Source organism: Nanorana parkeri, unplaced genomic scaffold, assembly GCF_000935625.1.
Source record: "Nanorana parkeri isolate BGI_ZX_2015 unplaced genomic scaffold, ASM93562v1 scaffold793, whole genome shotgun sequence".
NCBI classification, from domain to species: domain Eukaryota; kingdom Metazoa; phylum Chordata; class Amphibia; order Anura; family Dicroglossidae; genus Nanorana; species Nanorana parkeri.
In genome coordinates this window covers 766983-791311 of record NW_017307061.1, presented here as the reverse complement: position 1 = coordinate 791311, position 24329 = coordinate 766983, and the positions used below count along the sequence as shown (strand labels likewise).

The following is a 24329-nucleotide window of genomic DNA, read 5'->3' as shown; positions in this document are numbered from 1 at the left end:
GAATATGGGTCATCAAAATGATCTATTATACCTGTAGCAAATGGAGGTGTTAGTACTTCTGTGGTTAGGGGCTTAGTGGTTAGGTATTAGTTCACATTTTTGTGTTACTTCATTGCTGCAAGATTACAGAAGCTATCTCTGGAACCTGTAGGCACTGCTGTTTGCACTATAGCCCCCCTCCTTTGTCCACTATATTACAAAAACCTAGTATATTATACTTTTTAGAAGATTGTTAAAAAATAATAAATAAATTTAAAGCCATGCAGGGAAAATCCACAATATTGTTCACCCACATTTTTGGTGCCACCACGTTTATTAGTAAAATTCAGCCCTTACCATGATACAACTATCTGCTGTAGTACATTTTGGGAAATAATTTTGTATTGTATCCTAAAGCATAACCAGCCCAGTTGTATAGTATTCCTTATAGCACTGGACTTCTAATAACTTGCTCTGTTTTTAGGATAAGCATTGGTTGAGGTGTAAACATGTAAGAATGTCATAAAGTGAACATAAAAAAACCAATCCTTTTTGGCCCATTTAAGTGCTTCTTGTTCAAAAAATGAGATAAAGTTATTCTCCTACAATTAGCAGGTCTGTTTCTAATAAGAGCATCCAATTGATAAATACTATGAGTATTATGTGTATCTTGTAAGCAGTTAATTACTCAGATGTCAAATAGCTTTAACTGTTACAGAAATCCTAAATATAAATATTCTAAACAGACAGAACAAATATTCTACGCTATAAACTAAAAGGAGACAGTAAGCATCATAAAATACCAAAGGGTGGGGATTCCAAGCCATGCCCATCTATGCACTAAACTCTAGATATTAAGCTAATCTACTGAACAAGTTGGCACAGCTAACCAGGATGATCAAAGTATAAAGCCAAAAACTTAGCTTCGCCTTTTTTTCTCAACAATGTATTGTAATGGAAAGAGAATGTAGCATACTATTATTAGCACATACCTGTGGCTCTTTCAGTACTACATTTCGAAGGTGCCCCCTACAACAGTAATGTTTAGGTCAATGTTGAAAAGCCAAGGCTTCTATCATTTTCAGCAGGAACATTGTAAGCTATTACACAGGCCACAGGTTGACTAGCTCTAGGTTGGTGCTTTTAGAGAAAACCTGAATGCTTTTTCTGTGCAGAATCCTTTTTCCAACCATAAGATGAGGCAACACATTTCTACTGAAGAAGCGAACTCAAAACCTACTTACTTAACCTCTCTACTTTACGTTTCCATTTGAATTAGTAGGGGTGGAACCTTTATGCGTACATTAATAGTCTAAGCAACCTTGAATATGCATACTGCCACAACTCACTTAAAGCATTTGCCACAAAGTCTGCAACCTAGTACTGCATTTCACCTAGAATCAGTGCTAGGGCAAACAGTTGCAAGACAGCAAAGGAACATCTAGAAACCATTTTTTTTTACGAGTAAGAGTAAATGAAACAGATACAAAACTCATCTAGCTGTTTTTTTCCTTATGTACAAATTGTTAAAAAATGGCACTTGTAAGTTGTCCGCTTATTTGATTTCATTCTTGTTGCAGAAAGCCTGAGAGCTGTCAATGAGATAACTTAGGAGAGAGAGAGAGAGAGAGAGCTGGAGTTGTGGTCAGTGTTCAAGACAAAATTTACAGCAAGTAGAGATCTCATGGAATTAGGTCAAGAATTTACACTAACTGTAAGTAAGAAAGTGAATGCTTGGCAAAAATATCAACCAATAAAACACAATTTAAATAATACTAACATACAAAAGCCTAATAAAGAAACAGTACATATAACAAATAGAAGAAATGGTCTGAATGCTAAAACTTCAAGGTGGAGTTATAATTACTTTAAGTACATCGTTAAAAGAACACTGTGCTGGATCATGTTAAAGTAATCATATTCATCCTTGCTCTATTTTTGTTTTTGTGTGTTAAAACATATTGAGAACGGTCATTCTTTTCCCAGTATTCAGCCACTCCTATGGCTTCCATCTCCAGTACGCAGCCGTCGAGCTTTGATAGTGTCTATGGAGACTTTCTTGCAGTCGCTGGCAAGGCCCAAGGAGCACATTAGATCTATAAAGCATGTAGTGAGATTGTATCGGATTCCAAACTCACTGCTAGAATAGTCATAAGGGAATGTGTGATGATAATTATGGAAGCCTTCACCTGGAGGAAGATGAAAATAGTAATTAGATATTAGAATCACCGGAGCTAACAGAAAATTTAATTTACATATACATGTATGTCCTGTTAATTTATTCTAGATTGCTTTTTAGTAGAATTTCTTCACACGGGGGCAGCGGATGATGTTAGCTACAGCATGATAAGTGCGTCATGAATATGGGTCATCAAAATGATCTATTATACCTGTAGCAAATGGAGGTGTTAGTACTTCTGTGGTTAGGGGCTTAGTGGTTAGGGGGTTGTGACGTGGTTTGCATCCCCATTCTGTGCTTGTGCGGGTGTGTGGGTTTCCTCCCAAACCCCAAAGACAAGCTAGTAGGTTAATTGGCTGCTGTCTAAAATTGGCCCTCGTATGTATGTGAAATAGGGACCTTAGATTGTAAGCTCCTTGAGGACAAGAGCTAATGTGCAATATGTAAAGCGCTGTGTAAATTGTCAGCGCTTGATTTGTGACGTGGTTTGCATCCCCATTCTGTGCTTGTGCGGGTGTGTGGGTTTCCTCCCAAACCCCAAAGACAAGCTAGTAGGTTAATTGGCTGCTGTCTAAAATTGGCCCTCGTATGTATGTGAAATAGGGACCTTAGATTGTAAGCTCCTTGAGGACAAGAGCTAATGTGCAATATGTAAAGCGCTGTGTAAATTGTCAGCGCTTGATAAATACCTGTAATGAATAAATAAATCCCTGTGTGCATTTATTCCCTTTTCCACACTAATAAGTGAATGATCCTTTCATTACATGTGTCTGCATCCAAATGTCATTTGACTTGTGGTGTGCCCAGATGCTGCATGATCCAGATAAGAAAGAGCTGAGCAGTGTAATGTCTGTGGGTCCCTTTAGAGCTGCTACACCTACAAACATGCTTTGCTCAGATGAGATTCATGTATTTATATGAGGAGAACCACACAGGTCATATTGGGCACTTGGCTGTTATTCTTTAAATATATAATAATCAAAACCAGAGTAAGACATTTTATAGTAATAACTGTTTTAAGGTGGGAAGGAAAAAAACCCATCTCCACAACCAATGTTACTTTACCAAGTCTTTCTCTAGTAATTGGATTTTAAGAACATGGTTGGTAACTCTTTGGGCTCCTTCACTAGAATTTCCATGTGTTGACATGTATTGAAGTAGATATGTTTTTTTAAGGCTTATACTGTATTTCAATTTACTTGAATGGCGAAAAATTCGAACGCAATGAAATATAGCAATCAGATTTGAACAGTCCCCAGTAAACACTATACTTTTTCTGTGACCAATGCCTTTTGATTGCATTGGCAAAATGCATCCAGTGTGAACAGGCCGCCTGGAGTGGAAATGTTTGTACAGGGATAAATAAAATCAACAATTGCTTCCAACTTGTATGGCTACTGTATAGCACTAGAGATTAGAGGAACAAGTGATATAGGAACTGATAACTAAGCAAACATGGTCTGGGAACCGAGGTCACGGATTGAATGGAATGCAATTACAAATCTAGTCTCTTCTCCAAAGTGACACAGAAAAGTGAGCAATAATCAGACAGCAGCAATAGCAGCATTTTGCTCCATGTACGTAGTAGTGCAGTGCCATTCAGTATATATTAGGAGTTTATGGATTAAATGAACAGTTGAGAGGAATGAATATGTTATTGCTCGTCTCACTCAATATATACATTTGTCTGTGTATAACATAAAATATCTCTAAATTTAAAAGTGAACTTTTTAGATTGTTTTCGATATTAATGTGCACATGCTTCAGGATTGGTCAGAAATGACAAACTGTAGGGCTTAAAAATAACAACTCCTATGGTGATGTGAAAGAGAACTGCTGTTTGCTGTGACTCCTTAAGCTGACCATATACTGGACTACACTACGCTACATTCTCATTCAACCCCGGGGGCTGAACGAGAAAAACGCTTGATTCATTCATCCATGCATACTGAACACTGCAGATGCGAAACCTCCCCTCCCGCTGGGCTATTGTATTCTGACAGTGGCCGGAGTGCCACTGTCACTATAGCCAAACAGTGACCAGCTGATTGGCCCACAATCTTTGGACTAGCTCCTTCCACAAAATCAACTGGGTCCCAAGGGAGACACAGCAGCACTTGACCGAAATTCTAACAGTGTATGGCCAGTGTTAGTCCTGCGTGAAGTTATGATGGTTAAAGACAGGATAGAATACATTCTTATGCAACAGATAAACTTTTTATGGGGATCACTGAACTAGGTGGAATTTTAATGTGAGGTTTAACACATCAATCAATCAATCACTTTAACCTTTAAGATCCTGTCCCTTATACATACAGGTTTGTACATGTTTTCAATTAAGTTAAGCTATGATAGCACTGAGAATGGGGCAGATGAGTAAATATTCTATGCCTAGTGTTGGGTAATATAATTCTCAGAGGTAACAATCTGCATTTCAGTTCACGGATTATTCTTTGTATGAATGTGACAAAGCTTTATAATAATTACAGACAATAAATACGTACCAATTGCTCCTATAGCAACAAATTTATTCTCCCTTGGGTTGATGTTCTTGTCATATGGCCGGTTTCCAAACATATGAGCTGCACTGTTCACAAGCCATGTTGCATTAAGCACCAAAGCATAGCGTAAGAGACAGGGTACGTATATTGCATTGTACAGAGATTCACCCCAGAAATACCAAGGAACCACAGTGGGAACGATAAAGCACATCAGCAGAATGAGTTTCTTGTAATGCCTGGTACAAAAAAGTATATCAGAATTTAATACAAAGTGATGCTGATGTAAAATAATTACTAAAATGTGAAATATTTTGCTAGGGTTTGGCACATCTGCAGCATCTTTCAGAGGGAAGTGGTGAGATATGGCTTACAATCATCCTGGATCCCTTCAGTGCTATTCACATGAGCAAAAGCCTGGGCAGTTGGCTTGTTAGCTCTGCAATAGACGAGGATCAGATCTCCCATTGTCCCATCATTATCTTTAGCAGAGTTCATGTAACCAAAAGCCCAGGCTTCCAGTAATCTGAGAAGCAATGGAAGGCGTTTAGAGCACCATTCTCTCCAGTAACAGTATTTCAGCTCTACTATTACCCTTTATCTATCTGTCCCAGCAAGGCTGTTAACTTAATTATACCAATGTAGGTTCAGTGAGTAAAAAACTAAGTTGTTTTTGTCACATTTTGCTGAAAGTTATTTCTGATGTGTTTTTCAGGTTTACATACTTGCTGTTCTAAATTTTTAAAGGCAAGGTCATATATTTTACAATCTGATTATACATTTAGATTAACCAACAACTATGTAGTACAATTGCATAACTCACTGGATATAAATTCAATGGTTTTTGAGCTTGGCCCTTACATAGCTGTAAATCTAAAGGACAATGTAAAATGACTGCACTTCCAGACTACAATTCCCCTTCACTTCATCTCCATAACAGAAGGTGAATTTGTTCTGTGGTTCAGCAGAGAACTGGGCTCTCAGCAGAGATCAACAGCAGAGGCAGTGTTGTCAGCTTACTACAGAAAGTTAGAAACTCACTGGAATTCCAGCAGCATCAATGGCTATTGTCTGTGCTTGCAGTGTTTTTAAATAGACAAAACATGGGGAAGTGCGCATTTATTACATTTGCCTTCTTTTTCCCCTATGTGACAGTGCTTGGCCTAGCAAAATATCTTCTAGACACTAAACATTGCATTGTAGAAGGCAGAGGAACTGTACATGTATCTCCCATACTCAGAAATTCAGGTTTTCCTCAGGGGTCCACAAGTGGTTTAGGGAAGAGTGGGATTGCAGCAAAGGTAGAGGTGTGCTAATTACAGGTTCATGTGTGCTAAAACAGGTTCCCTTTATCATGTTACATACAATTAAATAAGGCTAATAGTGTTGATGAGTGTTAGCACAAGGCCATTTCTCAGAGTAGACTGAACTGTGTTCTGCTTCAAGTGATTCTAAGACAGTAGGGATTGATAAAAAAAACATCACACTTGAAGTGGTTTGCTGTATAATAAATAATGTGTGCATCTTTACTAATGCTTCACAATATATACTGGACTCTATATCACTGACATCAGAGCCACATCTTAGAAAACTCACCTTCTCTGAAACATCACCACTTTGTCTGCTTGAAGATCGCCTAAATCAAGCTTTTTACCCTTTTCTATCACATCTGGGTGTTTTCGCACAAGAAGCCATCCAATATGTGAGAAGAAGAAGCCTCTAATTGGAAATATCAGGGGTCTAAACAGTCACCTGATATTTCCCTTTTAAAATAGAAAAAGAGATTGAGGACATGAAGTCCTTTATCTCTTTTTCTGTATCCCCCCCTAGCCTCTCTTGAGTGTTCCTGTTCATTCATAACATGAGAACAAAGTATGTTTACTATAACTACAACTATGAATGAACTATGAAGAGGTGATGTAGATCACTCCTATTCATTCATAATTGAGGATGTACCGTGTTTCCCCGAAAAAAGGACGCTGTCTTATATTTTTTTGGGGCTCAAAAAAACACATTAGGTCTTATTTTCGGGGCAGGGCTTATATTTTAGCAATTCCCAAAAATAATACTGGGTCTTATTTTCGGGGTAGGTCTTATTTTCGGGAAAACAGGGTAGTACACATACCATATCCTCAATTATCTACAAACACTCAGCTATCACTGATCTCTGAGTGTTTGCATTGGCTCTCCTATCTGACACGCTGTCACAGGAGTCTGAGCGAGCGGTGCAGGGAGGAGAGCCCAGCCTCCTGTGACAGCGCAGCCTGTCTCCGCCCACACACTGCTCTGCCGGACTGTTATAGAGGGTTGAGCGGTGTGGGAGGAGAGACACCAGCCACTCACAGCGCTCTCCTCCCGCAGCGCTCTGCCGGCTGTCACTTTCTCTCCTCCCCGCTGGGACACAGAGCAGCGCCCAGCGGGAAGGAAAGAAAGCAGGGATGCGCCAATGTATCGGCAGGAAAATGGCACTTTCGGCATTTAGCCAAAAGTGCCATTTGCGGCCGATATGTTTCGGCGGCTGATATATCGGTGCATCCCTAGTATTTATTGTTTTATTTAATTACTTAATCAATCAATCACACATACATTACAGTAGTATCTCATGACATACACAATTACAGTGACTTACAGAACATAACCGTCCTGTATTGTAACTGTACTGTCCCCCTGTACTATTATTATTATTATTATACAGGAGTTATATAGAACCAACAGTTTGCGCAGCGCTTTATAATATAAGGCAGACATTACAATCACAATACAATTCAAGACAAGATGGTAAGGAGGGCCCTGCCCCTGAGGGCTTACAATCTAAAAGGGCTTACAATCTATGATGGCTTACAATCTACTACACAAACTGTTGGCACTATATAAATCCTGTATAATAATATAATAATATCTGTTGAATATTACCACAAGATAAACATTTTCATCATGTTTACAATTTGAAAGCATAATGAATGAGAAACTGCTACATCTAGGGCCCTTTCCTACTTTTAAGAGAATTGTTTTACATGGGGTGACATTCACTTCTATGGAAGAAAAACAGATAGTGGAAAATAGTATCACTGGAAATAATAGTACAGAAGACTACCCACTTTCTTGAATATTAATTTAGGACAGAACATGGGTCATAATTGAACCTCTTTTATTGGGACTGCAATGAATTCAGTGTTACAGCCAACCCCTTTAGCTGTACATGATATGAATGGTAATATATATTTATATGGGCCCACTACATGCATTTGGAGTAGAACACAATTTTTTCCACGGCAGCTTTAAAAATGAAAGCAGCAGTAAGCCCTCGTTCACACCTGAACGTTTTTTAGAGCGTCCTAGGCTCGACGAACGCTCTACAAAACGCTCAAACATCTAAATCCCATTGTATTCAATGGGTCTGGTTAACACCTTGGTGTATTTCAGCCCGTCCCTAACACGCTACAAAACGGCCCACACCTGAAAAGGTACATGTACTACTTTGGGCCATTTTTGTTGCGCGCTTCCATTGGGATACAGCCAAGTAGCCCTCGGAAACGCGCGTTTGTTACGCGGTTTTTTACCGCGAATCGCGGTAAAAAAACGCGCGACAACCGCGCATATGCAATACGCCTAGGTGTGAACCAGGGCTTACTCGGGAGTCAAGATATTGTAGCTCTTCCAAAATGTTTAACACCTACACAAATATTACCCAAAGGCTTTACTTTTATCCTGCTGTGGTGATTGCTTCATTTTTCCAATTTTCCCTACAGCGAATGTATAAAATGTTTACCTGAAATGCCATAGTATTTGCAACTGCCAGAAGTATCTTCAGGGGCAGCTTGGCTTTATAGGATCGGTGACTCCAGAGGCGGTGGGCACCAGCTGTCACTCCAAGAGCACTCGCCATGAAGCACAATGTGGCTGTGAAAAAAAATGACACTGATCAGATAGGGCTGTAGAATGAATACAACATTCTACATCTAGTTTCAAGCTAGTTACTTCATCACTGAGAATACCAAGGCAAGGCTTCTAAGCCGTGGTTACTTATAACGATATGGCCATTTTGCAAAAGGTTTCTTTGTCAGGCTGCAGGGAAAGCAAATTGACAGACAGGTCAGGTGCATACTGCACAAGGGCTCTTCCTTCATTGCATTTTTTAGGCATCAGATCCTAAAAAGACCTCAAGATCTAGCTGATCTAGTGCTAGTGGTGCCAAACAAAGTAGTTACTTCTACTACTTTTACATGGAGCAAAAATAGGATTTTTGACATACCAGTAAAATCAGTTTCTTGGAGTACAGTACAGGACACAAGCAGATTCAGACATGACTGGGTAATATGCAAGTATCATCAGGTGACTGTACACTGTACCCTTATATAACCCCTCCCACTCCAGGGAACCCTCAGTTTTTTTTTAGCAAGCAATAAAGGACATAGAGTGAAGGGTGCTGTGTCCTGTACTGTACTCCAAGAAGTGGATGTTACTGGCAAGTCAAAAATCCTATTTTCTTGATTGCACAGTACAGGAAAGAGGCAGATTCATGGAAGACTGGACACACAAGCAATAGAAAAGAGGGTGGGCAGCAGAGCAAAACAACCCACCTACAGACCCATATAACAGAAAACAAGGGGGAAACCCCAATGTCAGACATCAGCCTGTAGCATCTGATGGCCATAACTAGCATCAGTAGACGCCCGAACATCCACCTGGTGCCCTTGCAAATCTTCAGCGCAGATGGCAAAAAAAACATCCTTAGGATGTTTTGGGAAAGGACAAAAGGAGGGAAGGACGATGTCCTCCTTAAGATGAAAAGAAGACACCACCTTAGGTAAGAAATGGAATCCTTTGGCCTAAGCACAACCTTATCCTTGTAAAGAACAGGAAAGGTTCCTTGCAAGATAGCGCTGCCAGCTCCAAAACTCTCCTAGCAGAAGTAAAAGTCCTTTTTCTAAGACACTAGAAGAAAAAATGAGGATTTCCTGGAGTTGCAGAGGTCATAGGAGGGTCCTCACAGTTTTTTCCAGTGTCCACTCAATGATACCTGCATATTACCCAGTTGTCTCTGAATCTGCATGTGTCCTGTACTACTACTGTACGATCAAGAAATGATGACTTAAGGCTAAACTGTTTCCTTGTAATCAATGTCTGCCACTGTAACTAGCATCCCAGAAAACTAGTACACTGGTACTTAATTCCACAGCATAAAAATAGTTCTTCCTAAATTAGGGAATCTATTATAGATTGGGTAAATACAGGTATATTACCTACTTGTATTCACCAGAATTCCTAATCAAAATTTGCCAGCATTCAATAATATTATTGAGGTGACTTTGTGGAAAATGTTCCGAGAATATGTGGCGAATCCACAACAAATCTGTACAGGCAAAATAGTCACGGGGGTATGCATCAGAAATTGCTGGATTTCCTCAGTACACTAGTTCTCAATGCTCTTTTTCGCATGTTCTTTTAGCACTGAGGATAAGTAAAGATCCTAAAACTCTCCTAAGTGTAATTAACATGGTAAGTGTTTCAAACACTAACAGGGTTATTCACAAGACGGTGAAGAGTTTGGAGAAAGTAGGAGAAGTGAACAATCTAGGACAACATAGCTGTACCGGAAAGTGAGCTGAATTGGAGAATTTTTCCAAATCAGCTACTTTAGCCTAGATTGTTCACTTCTCTTGTCTTCTCCAAACTCTTCACTCTTCTGTGAATAGCTCTGTCAATATCAACACTAGGGATGCGCCGAAATTCTGGCCGCCAAAACATTTCACCCGAAAATGGTACTTTGGGCAAAATGCCGAAAGTACATCATTTTTTTTCCCAACAATGACAGTGCATCTCTAGATTCTCTCCTCCCCGCTGGGTGGTTTCGATCTAAAAATTCTATTTTGGTGCACCTCTACTCAACACCTAACCTAACCCCTCAAAAGGATATCATAACCCCTAGCCTAAATTTCACTATGTAACCCCAAACCTTCACCTACCCCCTATTCTTATGTTTCAACCTCTAGCCTACATTTCAAACCCTAACAAAAACCTCACATATAAGCCATTGCAGAGCTGATCAAACTAAGAAACGCCTTGGCACCTCCTGGTACTGTCCAAGCATTTAACATGAAAAGGGCAACAAATGTTGACTCAAACAAACGATGCACTGGCAAATGTATGTTGAACTTTGGGTAAACCTCCCATTCAACTCTTTATAAATGAACCTTTTGTAATGTCATGTTTTCGGGTCAATTTCTATGGAAAAGTTACATGACCCTTCTCAGGAATAACCTGAAAGACGTTATTATTGTGTAAGTGAATGCTACAAAACTGCTGTACCAATATTATGTACAGTAGTTACAACATGAGACATATCTTCCCAGGAGAACTCTACTGATCTCAGTGCAATTATCTGCTTTAAATTAAATTATAGATTTTCATAACACAACCAACTATATTCTAGTGATAAATAGATACCTGCAAATGATGCTTTCTCAAGAGACGTAGTTTTAATATACACACACGGCTTGTTCGCAAAACTTTAAACAAGTGCATTTATTATCAAGCAGAATAAAGTTATTGTTTTTTTTTTTAAATGAGGAAAAAATCCTAGTGCCATTAGTGAAATAGATGGTTTGCCTGCTAACTGGAGGCTCACCATTATTTTCCTGCTACACAGAACTGCTTTCACATTTGTGCAGGAAGGGCTGAATAATTGAATTAGCAGGATAATGCTCTGAACAATTGGAGTCCCATGAAAATGCACTGCGTTAGTTCTTTATGAACAGTGACTTTATGACCTTCTGGCTGTTTGTTAAATCTAGTTTGACTTTATCAAAATTGTCCCTGTGTAGTCTACCACTATCATTTAAAATGCTCCAGAAAATGGAACGTCACACATATAGCCTGATGAATAAGTATTATAATTAACTTTGAAATGTGATGGAGAAGAAAATGAATTCATAATTAAACACATTTTTCTGTACAGAGGAAAACCTCCTGGCAGTTCAGTGGTACTGTATCTGTCACACAACTTACAGGCTTGCCTACAGTTCCTGCAGGGTGCTGTAGTGAATTGGTGGATGAGGCCACCATGTAATCATAAGAAAATAAGGATATTAAAGCCAGCACACCTAGGTTCAGGGACAATCTTGTCCTTTATTCACATGAAGCCACAGACAACACAAGCAGATGTTTCAGGGCCTTGCAGGATCCCTTTCTCAAGCCAACTCAGGCTGCAGTGGGGTAACAGGGGGTTGCAGAAGTAGCAAGTAAGCTTAGCTGTAAGGCTGGGTTCACACCTGGGCGTTCCAAATAGGAGCGTTTTATGCTCGTTTTTTCAGCACGTTTCAAAACACGTTTTTTTGTTCACTGAAATGTGCGTTTGACGCTCGTTTTTTAAAACTTTTTAAACTTCCTGCCGATTCCGCCCCCCTGCGACGCGGACGCTCGGAGGGACAAAACCCGTAAGACGCCGGAGAACACAGCGGGGATCGCAGACAAGGTAAGACCTACGCTGTATTCCCGAGTGGCTCGGGTTACCGCTTTGTTAACCCCGAGCCACACTCGGGAATATCAACGGATACGCGCTAAAATACGCCCCAAAGAAGCTCCTGTACTATATCGGGCGTAGGGCGTTTTTCAGCGCGACAAATCGCACTGAACTACTCCCTGGTGGGAACCATGCCCATAGCACTCAATAGGATTTCACTTGCTGAGCGTTTTTCAGCTCTTCGATCAGCGCTGAAAAACGCCCTGGTGTGAACCCAGCCTAAGCCTGGGAATTAATGCACTGGGCATGGAGCCTGCTGTGTTAAGACAGAGGTGTCTACTATACTACTACTATAATTGGCTATTATACCCCTAACCCCATCTCAGTATAAGTTTAGATGCTCTTATGGGGGAGGGCACAGTCAGACATTATACATCTCTGATGAAGAAAATATATAAAAAAGTACAGGGGAACTTTTAAAAGTTGCATGACGGAATAAATGTCAGTTAAAGTACCGCAGCGCTGAATACTGAAAAATGGCCTGGATGGGAAGGGGGTTAAACACCGCGGATGTCAACTGGTTAAAAGAAAGGCACCTAAAAGAAAGTATCAGCAACTACTTTTCACAGGGACTGCAAGTAAACTTTTTTTCTACAACCTGCTTTCCTTCTCCCAGTCTGCTACTAACTTCCTTTCTCCCTCTAACATGCTCGCTCTTCCTCTCCTCATAATTGTATCCTCAATCCTGCATTGTGGGAGTAGAATCCTTCTACTCGCACAATGCACTTTTCAAGTTCTTCCTACACCACCTTATCTATTACTCTTCTCTTTTGAAGTTTGTTTTTTCTGAGGATTGCTCTGATTTATCAGCCTCCAGGACCAGTATCAAGCTTCCTTGACAACTTATCTGCCTGGCCTAACCTACTTTCTCTCCTCAGAAACACCCACTGTTATTCTTGGTGACTTTAATGTGACTGTTAATGTTAACGTACCAGCAACCTCTCAGCTACTCAGCCTAACTCTACTAACTTCTTCCTTTGGCCTACCTCAATGGACTGACACTTCCACTCACTCCAATGGTAACACCCTTGATCTCATTCTCCCACCTCTGCACTCCATGCAATCTCACCCTTTTTCCGCTCTCTGATCACAACCTTGTCAGTTTCACAATCTCCTTATTGTTAAGCCCCTAACACTCCAACCAGCAAACCATTACCCGTAGAAACCTTCACCACTTTAACCCTTCTCTTCTTTACTCTGCAACAGAATACCTTTAATGACATAGTCACACCCCTGTCCTGCCCTGACCATGCTATTTCTTTCTACAATAGCTCACTCTCCTCCTGTATACACACTTGCCCCAGTCACCACTCACAGAATTGGGCTCTGTCCACCAGAACCTTGGCTAACGGATGACATAAGAAGACTTAGAAGGCCTAGTCATGCTCTTGAGCGACTATGGCTTGAATCCAAAATCCCTGCGAGACTTTACCTTATATTAATCCACCCTCCAAAAATATAGTACCTCCCTCCACACAGCCAAACAGACCTATGTCATCACACTCATTAACACCCCCTCATCTAGTCCCCGTCAACTCTTTTCTACATTTAACTGCCTACTTCGTCCCCCTCCGCCTCTTCAAATCAATTCAAACCTGCCACAGCCCAGGAGATCACCAATTACTTCAAAAGATAAGATTGATGCAATTTGCCATGAAGTTGCCACAGTCCAGGCATCTGCAAATCTGAATACAACTTGTCTATCACCACTTTCCATACTCTCTTCATTTGATCCTGCTACCACAGACGAAGTTGATACTCTTTTATCCAAAACTCACCTAACTACCAGCCCCCTGGACCCCATCTCCTCACAACTACTCCAGTCACCCTCTAGCTCTATTCTACAATCTCTTACTCACATCTTCAATATCTCCCTTTCTACTAGTATCGTCCCTACCCCTCTAAAACAAGCATTCGTGAATCCCATTTTAAAAAAGAGCTCAATGGGGCCCACCAGCCTGAACAACTTGAGACCCATCTCCTTGCTACCACTGACCTCCAAACTTCTTGAACACCTGGTCTACAACCGCCTGAGCCACCACCTTACTGCTAACAACATCCCTGACCCCATTCAATCTGGCTTTCATCCACATCATTCCACAGAAACTGTCCTTCTATAACTTACTAACTGCTAAAACCAATGGTCACTACTCTATACTCATACTTTTGGACCTTTCTGCTGCTTTTGACACAGTTGACCACCCTCTCCTTCTCAATAAACTCCAAACCTGGCCTTCAAGACTCTGCTTTCTCATGGTTCACCTCCTACCTATCCACGCACACCTTCAGTGTCACCTACTTCCTTGTCTCCTTTTCCTTTCCATGGGGGTCCCCTGAGACTGTGTCCTTGGGCCCCTTCTATTCTCCATCTACACCTCTTCCATGGGTCAGTTGATAACCTCCCATGGCTTCCAATACCATCACTATGCTGATGAAACCCAAATCTATCTTTCCACTCCTCAGATCACCCCTTCTCCTCACGCATCACTAAGCTACTCAATGACATTTCAGCATGGATGTCACGCCACTTCTTCAAACTAAATCTGTCCAAAACTCAGCTTATAATGTTTCCACCCATATCCCATTCCCGGACTTCTCCATCACAATCAACAGGACTATGATCAGCCTTTCCCATCAAGCCATGGTGCTCAGTGTAATCCTCGATTCTGAGCTCTCCTTTTAGCCCCACATGCAATCACTATCCAAGTCTTGCCGACGTAACCTCTGTAACATTTCCAAAGTTTGTCCTTTTTTAACAAATAATACCATAAAGCTTCTAATTCACTCCCTTGTAATGTAACTCCCTCCTTGTTGGCCTACCACTAAACAGGCTACCCCCCTTCAGTCTATCATGAATGATGCTGCCAGACTCATCCACCTTATCAACCAATCGGTGTCTGCCAGCCCCCTCTGCTAATCGCTCCACTGGCTCCCACTTGCCCAACATATAGAATAAAATATTAACAATAACATACAAAGCCATCTGCAACTCTGCCCCTACCTACATCACCCACCTCATCTCAAAATATCACCCAAACCACCCTGTTCGTTCTTCCCAAGACCTCCAGCTCTCCAGTCACCTCCTAGCATGCTCACCTCCAGGATTTTCCCCAGAGTGTCTCCCATCCTCTGAAACTGCCTACCACAATCTGTCCACTTATCTCCTACTCTGTCCACCTTTAGGCGATCCTTGAAAACTCATCTCTACATGAAAGCCTATTCCAACTCGATATAACCATCCTTTCACTTCTTCCATTAAATCATTCCAAATGTTATCTTCTGTATTACTTGACCCTCCTACTAGATTGTAAGCTCACACGAGCAGTGCCCTCCTACCTTCCAGGAATGAAATTGTATAGTTGACTGTATTGTCTTCCTCAGTTTTGTAAAGTGTTGCGCAAACTGTTGGTGCAATATAAATCCTGTATACTAACAATAATAATAATACTCTATTTTGTTAGGTAAACTGGCTAACTGGCTCCTGGTACAATATTTGTCCAGCCTTGGCGGTGATCAAACTGACGCTGGGTATACACGGTTAGATTTTCTCTGTTCAACCTGTGGGCTGAACAAAGAAAATATAACAGATTCCTCCTCTGCTGTTTTGAATTGTATTCTGACAAAGGTCTTTGTTTATCAAGTACTGGCCAAAATTTGCACCATGTATGGCCTACTTAAATGTTATGTAGTGTCTCAAATTGCACAAACTCAAACTTAGAAACTTAAAACAAGATAAGCAAATATTGTGTAAATACAAGAGGCATGTGTGTCTTTACTGACTCCTGGTGAGCTTTGTTTATTTCATCCAGGTCTGTGCACTAATCCAGTGTGAAACTCTGCCTCTGTGCAGGAGCTTCCTGTAAAAAGACCGGTCACTGCTGCTCTCCCTCCTTGTGCAGGGCGATTGGTCTTGTCTCCGCCCCCCCTGTTGTTTTCTGCAGGCAGAAAGTAGTGGGTGGAGCTGCTGGGTCCCTCCTACAGCTCTATTCTCTGAACAGACTATCTGCTGCACTGTGATGATGCCACTGCTACTTTTGCAAGATAATTACGGGGTTGGAAAAGCCATTTGTTGCACACAAAGTGGATTTATATTCTTTGTGGCTATCAAGGAATATAGTTAAAAAAATATTCACTGGGAGAACAAAAGCTGAACTCCATGCAAATATAAACACACAATTCAACAATTATATTTCATATTATAATTGCAAAATATATATTGTAAATAAAGATTCTAACCGCTTATTAAGTATTTGGTCCAGCAACTGTGCTTGCCCATGGACTGAAAGTTACCAGACTTGTGAATCTGAGCCAACTTTTTCTTGTTAAATAAAAGATGTGCAATTTATTATCCATTTCATACAATGTGCTCAGTCAATAATTCCCAACTGTCTAATCCACTTAGATAACATGGCAGGAATCAATTCTGCCTAACATCACATTGTAATGGATTAAACTGTTAAACTATATTTAAATAGCTGAACTGTTTATGATGTTGACGTACCAGGCACTATCATTGCAAACCCTTTTGCTTAAAAACCAGTAGCCATGTTTCAGGGTCTTGTTTATACAGACTGGCAAAGAATGTAGCTCAACATCTTCTTGATGCAAATTACTAACCTAACATAACACAAGACAATATCAGAAAAACAATCTACAGGTGTGTGCCGTAAGGAAACAAGAAAAGAAAAGCAATCAGTAGTCATCTTTCAGTCTCCTGACATCAATAATATATCACCTGACTGGTTGCGTTACATCATATTATAGTTGAGATTTAATCTTTGCAGTATATAAACCTGTTAATGTTCATGTGGTCAGCATGGCTCTAACAGTTACACATGGAAGAAATAAAGAAGAATTATCACTACAAGTAGAAAATCCCCCCTTCCTAAGGGAGCCAGTTAACATAGCACTTGGTCCTGTTCAGATCCGCGCGGTGGTTTTAAAATAAAATGATGTTTCTTTTCTATTTGTGCCGTCTGTAGATCCACCCCAGACTGAAGCCCAATTTACGGCAATTTCTATAGGGGAGCTACAGCCTATAGGGGAGCTTCATTCTGCAGCTCCCCATCTAATCTTGCAGCCCTGTCTGTGCCTCCTCTGCCACCTTCCTTGTACTGAATGATTAAATATGGCCCAGCAGCCAGTTATTCAGGGAAGAGAGAACAGAATACTAGGTTGCAGCTTGTGTTGTTGCGAATGACAATGCACTGGAGACACTGGTCCCTCTTGAACAATTGAGCTTAGACTCACCTGCCTGCTATACTTGGGAGTTAGACTAGAGTAGTAGCTGGCGGGTGTTGTTTAGGGCTTGTGGTTTTGTGAATGATGAATTACCAGCGTGTCATCATTCACAATAACACCAGTGGCTAGCTACTACTCTAGTCTCTTTCGCCTGAATAGCTAGGGTCTGGGCTGAGTCTTTACTTTCTGTACAAGACAGATGGCAGAGGAAAGCAAAAGAGGCACATGGCTGCAAGATTAGGTGGCTGCTCATGTACGGTGTGCACTGTTATTCAAAATCAATTATAGATTCATCGCCTTGTGAGCAGCGTGGTTGGACAGCAGTGAGGGAGGGGCATGCTGTTGACCATGTTAGCCCGACAACCACTGCACAGATCTGAACGGAACCATGTGCTATGTGGTTGGGCCATAACAATGCTTTAACAATCAATGCCTAAGACAGATTAATTCATTGGTTTTACTTATAGATCTAAACACCTCTGCCATCTCAAGAAGTGGCATCAAGACAGAAACATGGGTGCTTTTGCTGCTGACCTTTTCACAATGCAGGTTCAAGTGCTGTCATCCTTATTCTTGCTTCACTACTTAGTGAGTCCCTGACCCCAAACAAGCATGTGTTCTGACACATAATGTAAGTGAACATTAAGAGTGCTTTGGCTTACCCCAAACCAAGGTAAGAGGCTTTGCTGATGGTATAAGGAAGACCCCATGTAGTGCCGACAGATGTAGTAAAGTCATTAGTATGACATTTCTCCATACTATTTGCATGGGAGGTTTGGGACCTGTCTTTTCGCGATACGTAGTGTCAAAGATATCATCCATCATTTCACGGTCTGCTCCAATATCCTCAGCAGTTACAGTGGGCTTTTCCACACATGTACTCACAGTCTGACTCCCTCGATACATGATTTTAACGGGATAAATCTGTAAAGCAAAATAAATATATGAAACTCATAAAGAAGATACAATGCAAGCAAATCTTAGTACCTCCATACGACATAAAATGTATAATATAAACTGTAAAACTGAACTCAAGACAAATATATGCAGCTCTGTATTCAGTATTTGTTTTAAATGCAAGCGGTGTAAGTATATGATCTTGACCTGGTATCAGCTTTTTGTAGTCCCTGTACAGCAGAACTCAGGCTGGGAGAGGAAGAAGCAGCACAAATAGCCAGCCAGTGGTGCTGCAGTGCTCATGTGCTAAAATGGAGCCTGCTGGAGAAGGGACAATACCTGTAAGTGTTACGAAGCTGTAGAAGAGAACAATCAGTTCATACATGGCTGGGCTGTGTGGCTAGGCTGTGTAAGTTTCAATAATGGGCAGAAATATTAATCCTTTGGGAGGTAAAACAAATGTTATATATATATTAAATAAATACATATATACACATATATATATATACACATATATATACACACATACATATATATAACATCTGTGTTTTTAGCTTTTTGACTAGAGTTCATCATCATTAGCATCCACTTCCAATCAGCCTTTCTCTTCAGTTTGCTCAGTTAGGATTTGAAAATGAAAAAGAGACGCTAACACTGGGTTCACACCTTAGCGGATTGGAAACTCGCGTTTGCTGCGCGTTTCTTACCGCACGGTTTTACCGCAATATGCGGTAAAAGAAACGCGCGTCAAACGCGAATTTCCGAGGGGTTATCCGGCTGATAACAGATACGGGCGTTAATACGCCCCAAAGAAGCTCATGTACTTCTTTGGGCTTATGGCGTTTTACCACGCGATCGAACGGGCGGTAAAACGCGCAGGTGAGAACCATGCCCATAGGCAAACATGGGTTTTCACCTGTTGCGCGTTTTACCGAGCGTAGGAACGCGCGGTTAAACGCTCAGGTGTGAACGGGGCCTAAGTGGCTGCCATGCACAGCTGCTCCAGTTTTTGTCTGCTGCAGTCTTGATAAATTGCCCTCAATGTATTCACAGATCTAACTTTACGAGTGCAACATTCTTTTTTTTCCTCCTAGATGTGCAAAAAAATATGAAAATATATAATAGCATAAAAATCATTTTCTGACTTGAAAAAGTATTACGCAACACACACAGCTGAAAATATTTGATTTTGTAGTTAATTCAATGAAAACAAGTCTTGCTGGTATATGTGGCTTTATAGACATATAAATGTGACACATACGTGCAGTATGTCAGCCATCTACCTAGTTAAAAAACACCACACTGACTACACATCTTACTGTTAGAGGTCAACAATGCAAATGCATTTAATTAAAGCATGGTCGTTACCCTGCAAGATGCCAGCTCATGTTCAAAATAAAGGCTTTTCTATCAGGGTTATTCACAAAAGGGTGAAGGGTTTGGAGAAGACAGGAGAAGTGAACAATCTAGGACAAAAATAGCTGAACTGGAAACATTCTCCAATTCAGCTCACTTTCCAGATCAGCTATGTTGTCCTAGATTGTTCACTTCTCCTGTCTTCTCCAAACTTTTCACCCATTTGTGAATGACCCTGGATATGTTTGTGGTAAGAATGTTTGATGACATGGTTTTACTTCATAATTACCTTTGCTCAGCCTAATGTTCTATGTGATGTCTGTTATTTCTGCCGCACAAGTCATCACAATCCTGTAAGATTCTGTATTATTGAATATGTAGGTGTTGCTTCTAGCAACAACTATCACTTTTGTTTTCCTTTCACTTTCCTGGGCTATCAGGAATTGGGCTTTATTGAATCTCGTCTTTCAAACTGTCCAAAGGATAACAAAATCATTTTTCTTTTTAGTTTGGCAATGAGTGTGGCTATAGGTCAATATTTTAAGATGGAGTGTTAAATGAAAAGTATGGTGCTTATGCTTAGCACAGTGGGGGTGTGGGGGGGTCGGGGGACACATGATGGTGTGTCCCCCAGAGAGCATGTAAATGACAGGCTCGATTCACAGGAAATGGGAAGAATAATGCAAGTGATGTTCTGAACAAAGAGGACTGGTGGTGCGGGATGGAGGAGGAAGCCGGGGACAGCACTGGAGCGTGGTGAGGGTAAGTGAAATTTGGCAATCTATTTGAGAAAAAATGACTTGGACTCATACTTTAAACTGAAGCATGCTCGCTTATGTATCAATGTATGCAAACAAGGCTATGCTCAGTGGACATTCTCTGTGACAATCAATTGAACAATATGTAAAGCTGGACCTGCATGTTGCAGATCAGGCCATTAACTAGTATCCTTAAGAGGTAATATATCGATATTGAAAGTGCTAGCCATAGCACACGTGTAGGGATCCTACCAAAAGCTGTAGTGTCGCTAATCTAAATTTATTTTTGATGCTCGATTGTAGTCAGCCTAAACTCTGTTATTTTTTGTGTTCATTGGGTTTCCCCTAAATTCAGACTATTGTTTACTTTGCCTGTTGTTAGGGAGTGTCGCTAGCAGATAAAGCAAGAAGAAGAAATATTGTGTTAATAATAAATAATAACAGTAATATTAAGTTATTGCCATGTTACACATGCTTTGTGATATTATTTGCTTTATTTGTCTCTGCTATTTGTGTCCACCCCTCCCCATAGTTCAGGTTTTCCTCTGTGTAGATGGCACCACCCTTCTTTATTATGTTCTAGTCTGCATCTCAGCCACATGTCCTTTGCTGAGTGGATCACATTATGATCTTTTGATCTATGTTCGCTTATGGTAAAGAGCTGCACAGTTTGGATTAAACAACTCAACGATCTTCAAGGTGTCATATAAACTGAGTCCAGTCTGCCAAAACATTTGAGATTGTGAGTTACTGTCATATAGCCACAACTGTAAGTTACAGAGATCACACTTTCAATGCTTAGACTGGGGAGGCAGAACAGTTATGAAAACAGATTAGTTTCTGGCAAATCACTTGGAGGTTTATTGCCAGTGGTGTAGACTAGGGGAGGATACACATAATTTTGACTTCCCTCTCAGGTTGCCACCTAGAGAAGATGCCAGTGTAAGATGCATCTAGTCTTTGCCTTCTTGGCCTGCTGCCAGGCCATATTGAAAGAGGGACCCGGGCCTAGGGAATGTACTGCATGTTGCCTTGCTGGAGGGTACATACATACATACATACATACATACATACATACATACATACATACATATATACACATCCTGGAGAAGCTTCGATACAGAATAGTGTCCTGGAGAGCTGCGTGCAAGCTGCTGTCGGTGGACATTTCAGGAAGTGCTTGCTGCTCATTCTAGAAGGCACTTGTGCTACCTGGTTGTGCTTAGCAGTACACAAATACAGAGTGCTGGTCTTGGCTTAAAGGTACCTAGCAGTGTATTGACTGTAAATAGAACAGAAGCCTGGAACCATTTTGGGTATTTATGCATATCCTGTGCCCTAACCCTCTATTCTTGCTATGACGCTTTATTAACTCTTTAAATGTTCTAAAGTGATTCTTTTCACCCTACAAAGTGTCAAGGATTCTGCCCTGAGGTTTTAAATGCTAGCCCACCAAGCCACACAAGGGTCCTCTTCATCTGCCCAGGGGTAAGTGGGTGCTACGCATGGAAATGTTCCAACTTGTTGGAAAATCTACGTTTAAAATGGCTGATCCTGCCTTCTTCTTCATGAGAAGAAAGGAGAAAAAATAAGTACGTGTGAGATGCTTCAGTCCACAAGGCAAGTCATACGGCACACAGTGGTGAGTCCAGGTGCAGATAGGATAGGACAGGACCATGGGCAGATGTCTGGCGTCATTCATTCTCAGAAAGGCATCTGCTTGACTGTGACTAGTTGAAGTGACAACCTCTTTATTCTAGGCGTTTATAAGTGTTACAAACCTACGTATGTTGGAAGCAGCTGGAGCACATAACAAAAATGAACATTGTAGCGAATACATTTTGTTAATAAACCCAACATAATTATTTTCATTTCCCTGTTTAAGTCAATAACATTACTGTAATAATAATAATATGGAATGCTGCACTTAGAAAAAATAAATACGTTTCATTATTTTCATTTTTAGCCGTTGATTTCAGCACAGTGATGCATTTCAAAGTGCACATAATGACAATGAGCTCCTCCAGTAATTCATCATAGAAATGCCTGATAATGATGACCTGCGAGCATATGTGTGCATTACAGAGCAAGGTTTGGCCCTTTATGAGCAGTACTTGCAATCTGCAACTTGAAGAAAATTCAAGGCAGCTATCTGAATGCTAGTTCAGGCATATCTTCATGAGTATGTGGTAGGCTTAATGAATGCTTAAATTGGACCGTTCATCAGTATTCAATTTTAGGTCCACTTGCCCACTTTCCCTCCACGCTGCATAATATAAGCTAAATAAAGCACTCAAACACTTATCAGTGACCTAAAACAGTCTCCCTCTGGGTCCTACAGGCCATGGAGTCCCCACTAGTTCCAGTCTAAAGCTTTGGTTCAGGGACACAGGTTGGTATTTGTCAAGTGAATTGAAAGTTTAGACTTCAGGTCCACTTTAATAAATGATTTTGCTGTTTTATACTATACTGGGATTAAGAGACAATTATGGCTTAGATATGAGATTTTCCATTTTAAAAAAAGGGGCAGTGAACCATCTACTGATTGGTTTGCTTTGGTCTTCAATGGGTTTTCTATGCTGAATCAATACTGCTTACATTGAAACAACGTGGATTTCAGGGGCTGGGCTGGGTCATATTGAAATGAAACAAGCAGCTCTCCAACTGGCTGTAGTTGTTCTACAACACTGTTAAGGAAGCAAATCAACTGTGTTTCAAGGTAGGGAGTAGCATGGCAGTAGTATAATGTAAAATGGTAACCCAGGGTAATTAAAGTTCTTAACTAGATTCTGACATTTATTTATAAGAGACTTGTGATGACATTTCTGACTTAAAATGCTAAATGACTGGCTTTCTCTAACTTCATATTTACTGAGACACTGACCTGTAACATGCATTGTGCCAGTCAAATTGAAGTCAAATAGATAGAACCCCCAATCTTGTGTTTTTACAATCTCAATACAAATTAGTAAACTAAACCTGAGATTGTAGTCCATTACAGGAGGGAGCTTGGGGCCGTGACTACTTTACAACGCACACAGGGACCATGGGGAACAAAAGTAGCCACCCTCCAGAAGGAAGGGCAGTGTCAGCACAAATCCAGAGATTATTTGAGGATCTACAGCCGAGTGATACATAAATAAAATACATTATTGTTAACAGTTAAGGTACTTGAATGCATTTTTAAGGTTTAAGTCCCGCCCCCGATTTTTAGTTTAGTGTCACCTCAATTGCTTGCATGGAGTTCAGCTCCCAATAAGTCTCAAAAATGTCCCAGGCGTGTATTTTAGGTTTAAAATCCCTGACCCCCGGATGGAAATGTACATATGCCCAGTTACTACTACCATGGAGGTGTGAATTTGGCTTTATTGAATTTGTACATGTTGATTGTGTTCAGTTTTAGTAAATCGGTGTTGGACATCCAAAAATCAATGGCCAATAAGGGAGCTTCAAATATTAAAGTGGACCTCCACTCCCCAGGTTTTCTTCAGCACCCTGCAAACCCTCTCCGCAATAAAAAAAACGCCTTTTTTTCTCTTTACCTCAAAAAAATATATTTGGCCCCGCCCCTTTAATATATTTTTCACCTAGGTGAAAATGCTGTGCTCCTGCATACCAGTCACATGTCCCAGGAGGGTGCAAGAGCAAGGTCACACAGCGGCCAAGGGGGTGGACCTGGATGCGTGCCTTTGGGGGGCAGCTACAGAAACCAGAAGAATCAGACAGCTCCTGATGACGTCAAAGAAGATGTCAGCGCTGGGCCCAGGCTGTGGCGTCGGATCAAAGCAGGATAATACTGGATTGGCTGGGCAGGCGAGTATGTTTTTTGGTATAAACTCAGCATAACAGGTAAAAAGGCATACAAAAACTGGGGGGGGGGGGGGGAGGCTCCCCTTAAT

At 40.8% G+C, this 24329-nt stretch overlaps 1 protein-coding gene across 1 annotated transcript in view; it reads right to left on the bottom strand.

Annotated features, from left to right (window-relative positions):
• Nucleotides 1–1916: 1916 nt before the first annotated feature.
• The window catches only part of LOC108793946 (acyl-CoA desaturase-like), a 23617-nt gene continuing 1204 nt past the window's right edge, over nt 1917–24329 (bottom strand). The window contains 6 exon segments of the mRNA XM_018564907.1: nt 1917–2168; nt 4663–4895; nt 6253–6375; nt 7296–7310; nt 8358–8556; nt 18082–18343. Coding sequence (XP_018420409.1) covers nt 1969–2168; nt 4663–4895; nt 6253–6375; nt 7296–7310; nt 8358–8556; nt 18082–18325 — 1014 coding nt within the window. The 5' untranslated portion in view covers nt 18326–18343 and the 3' untranslated portion in view covers nt 1917–1968.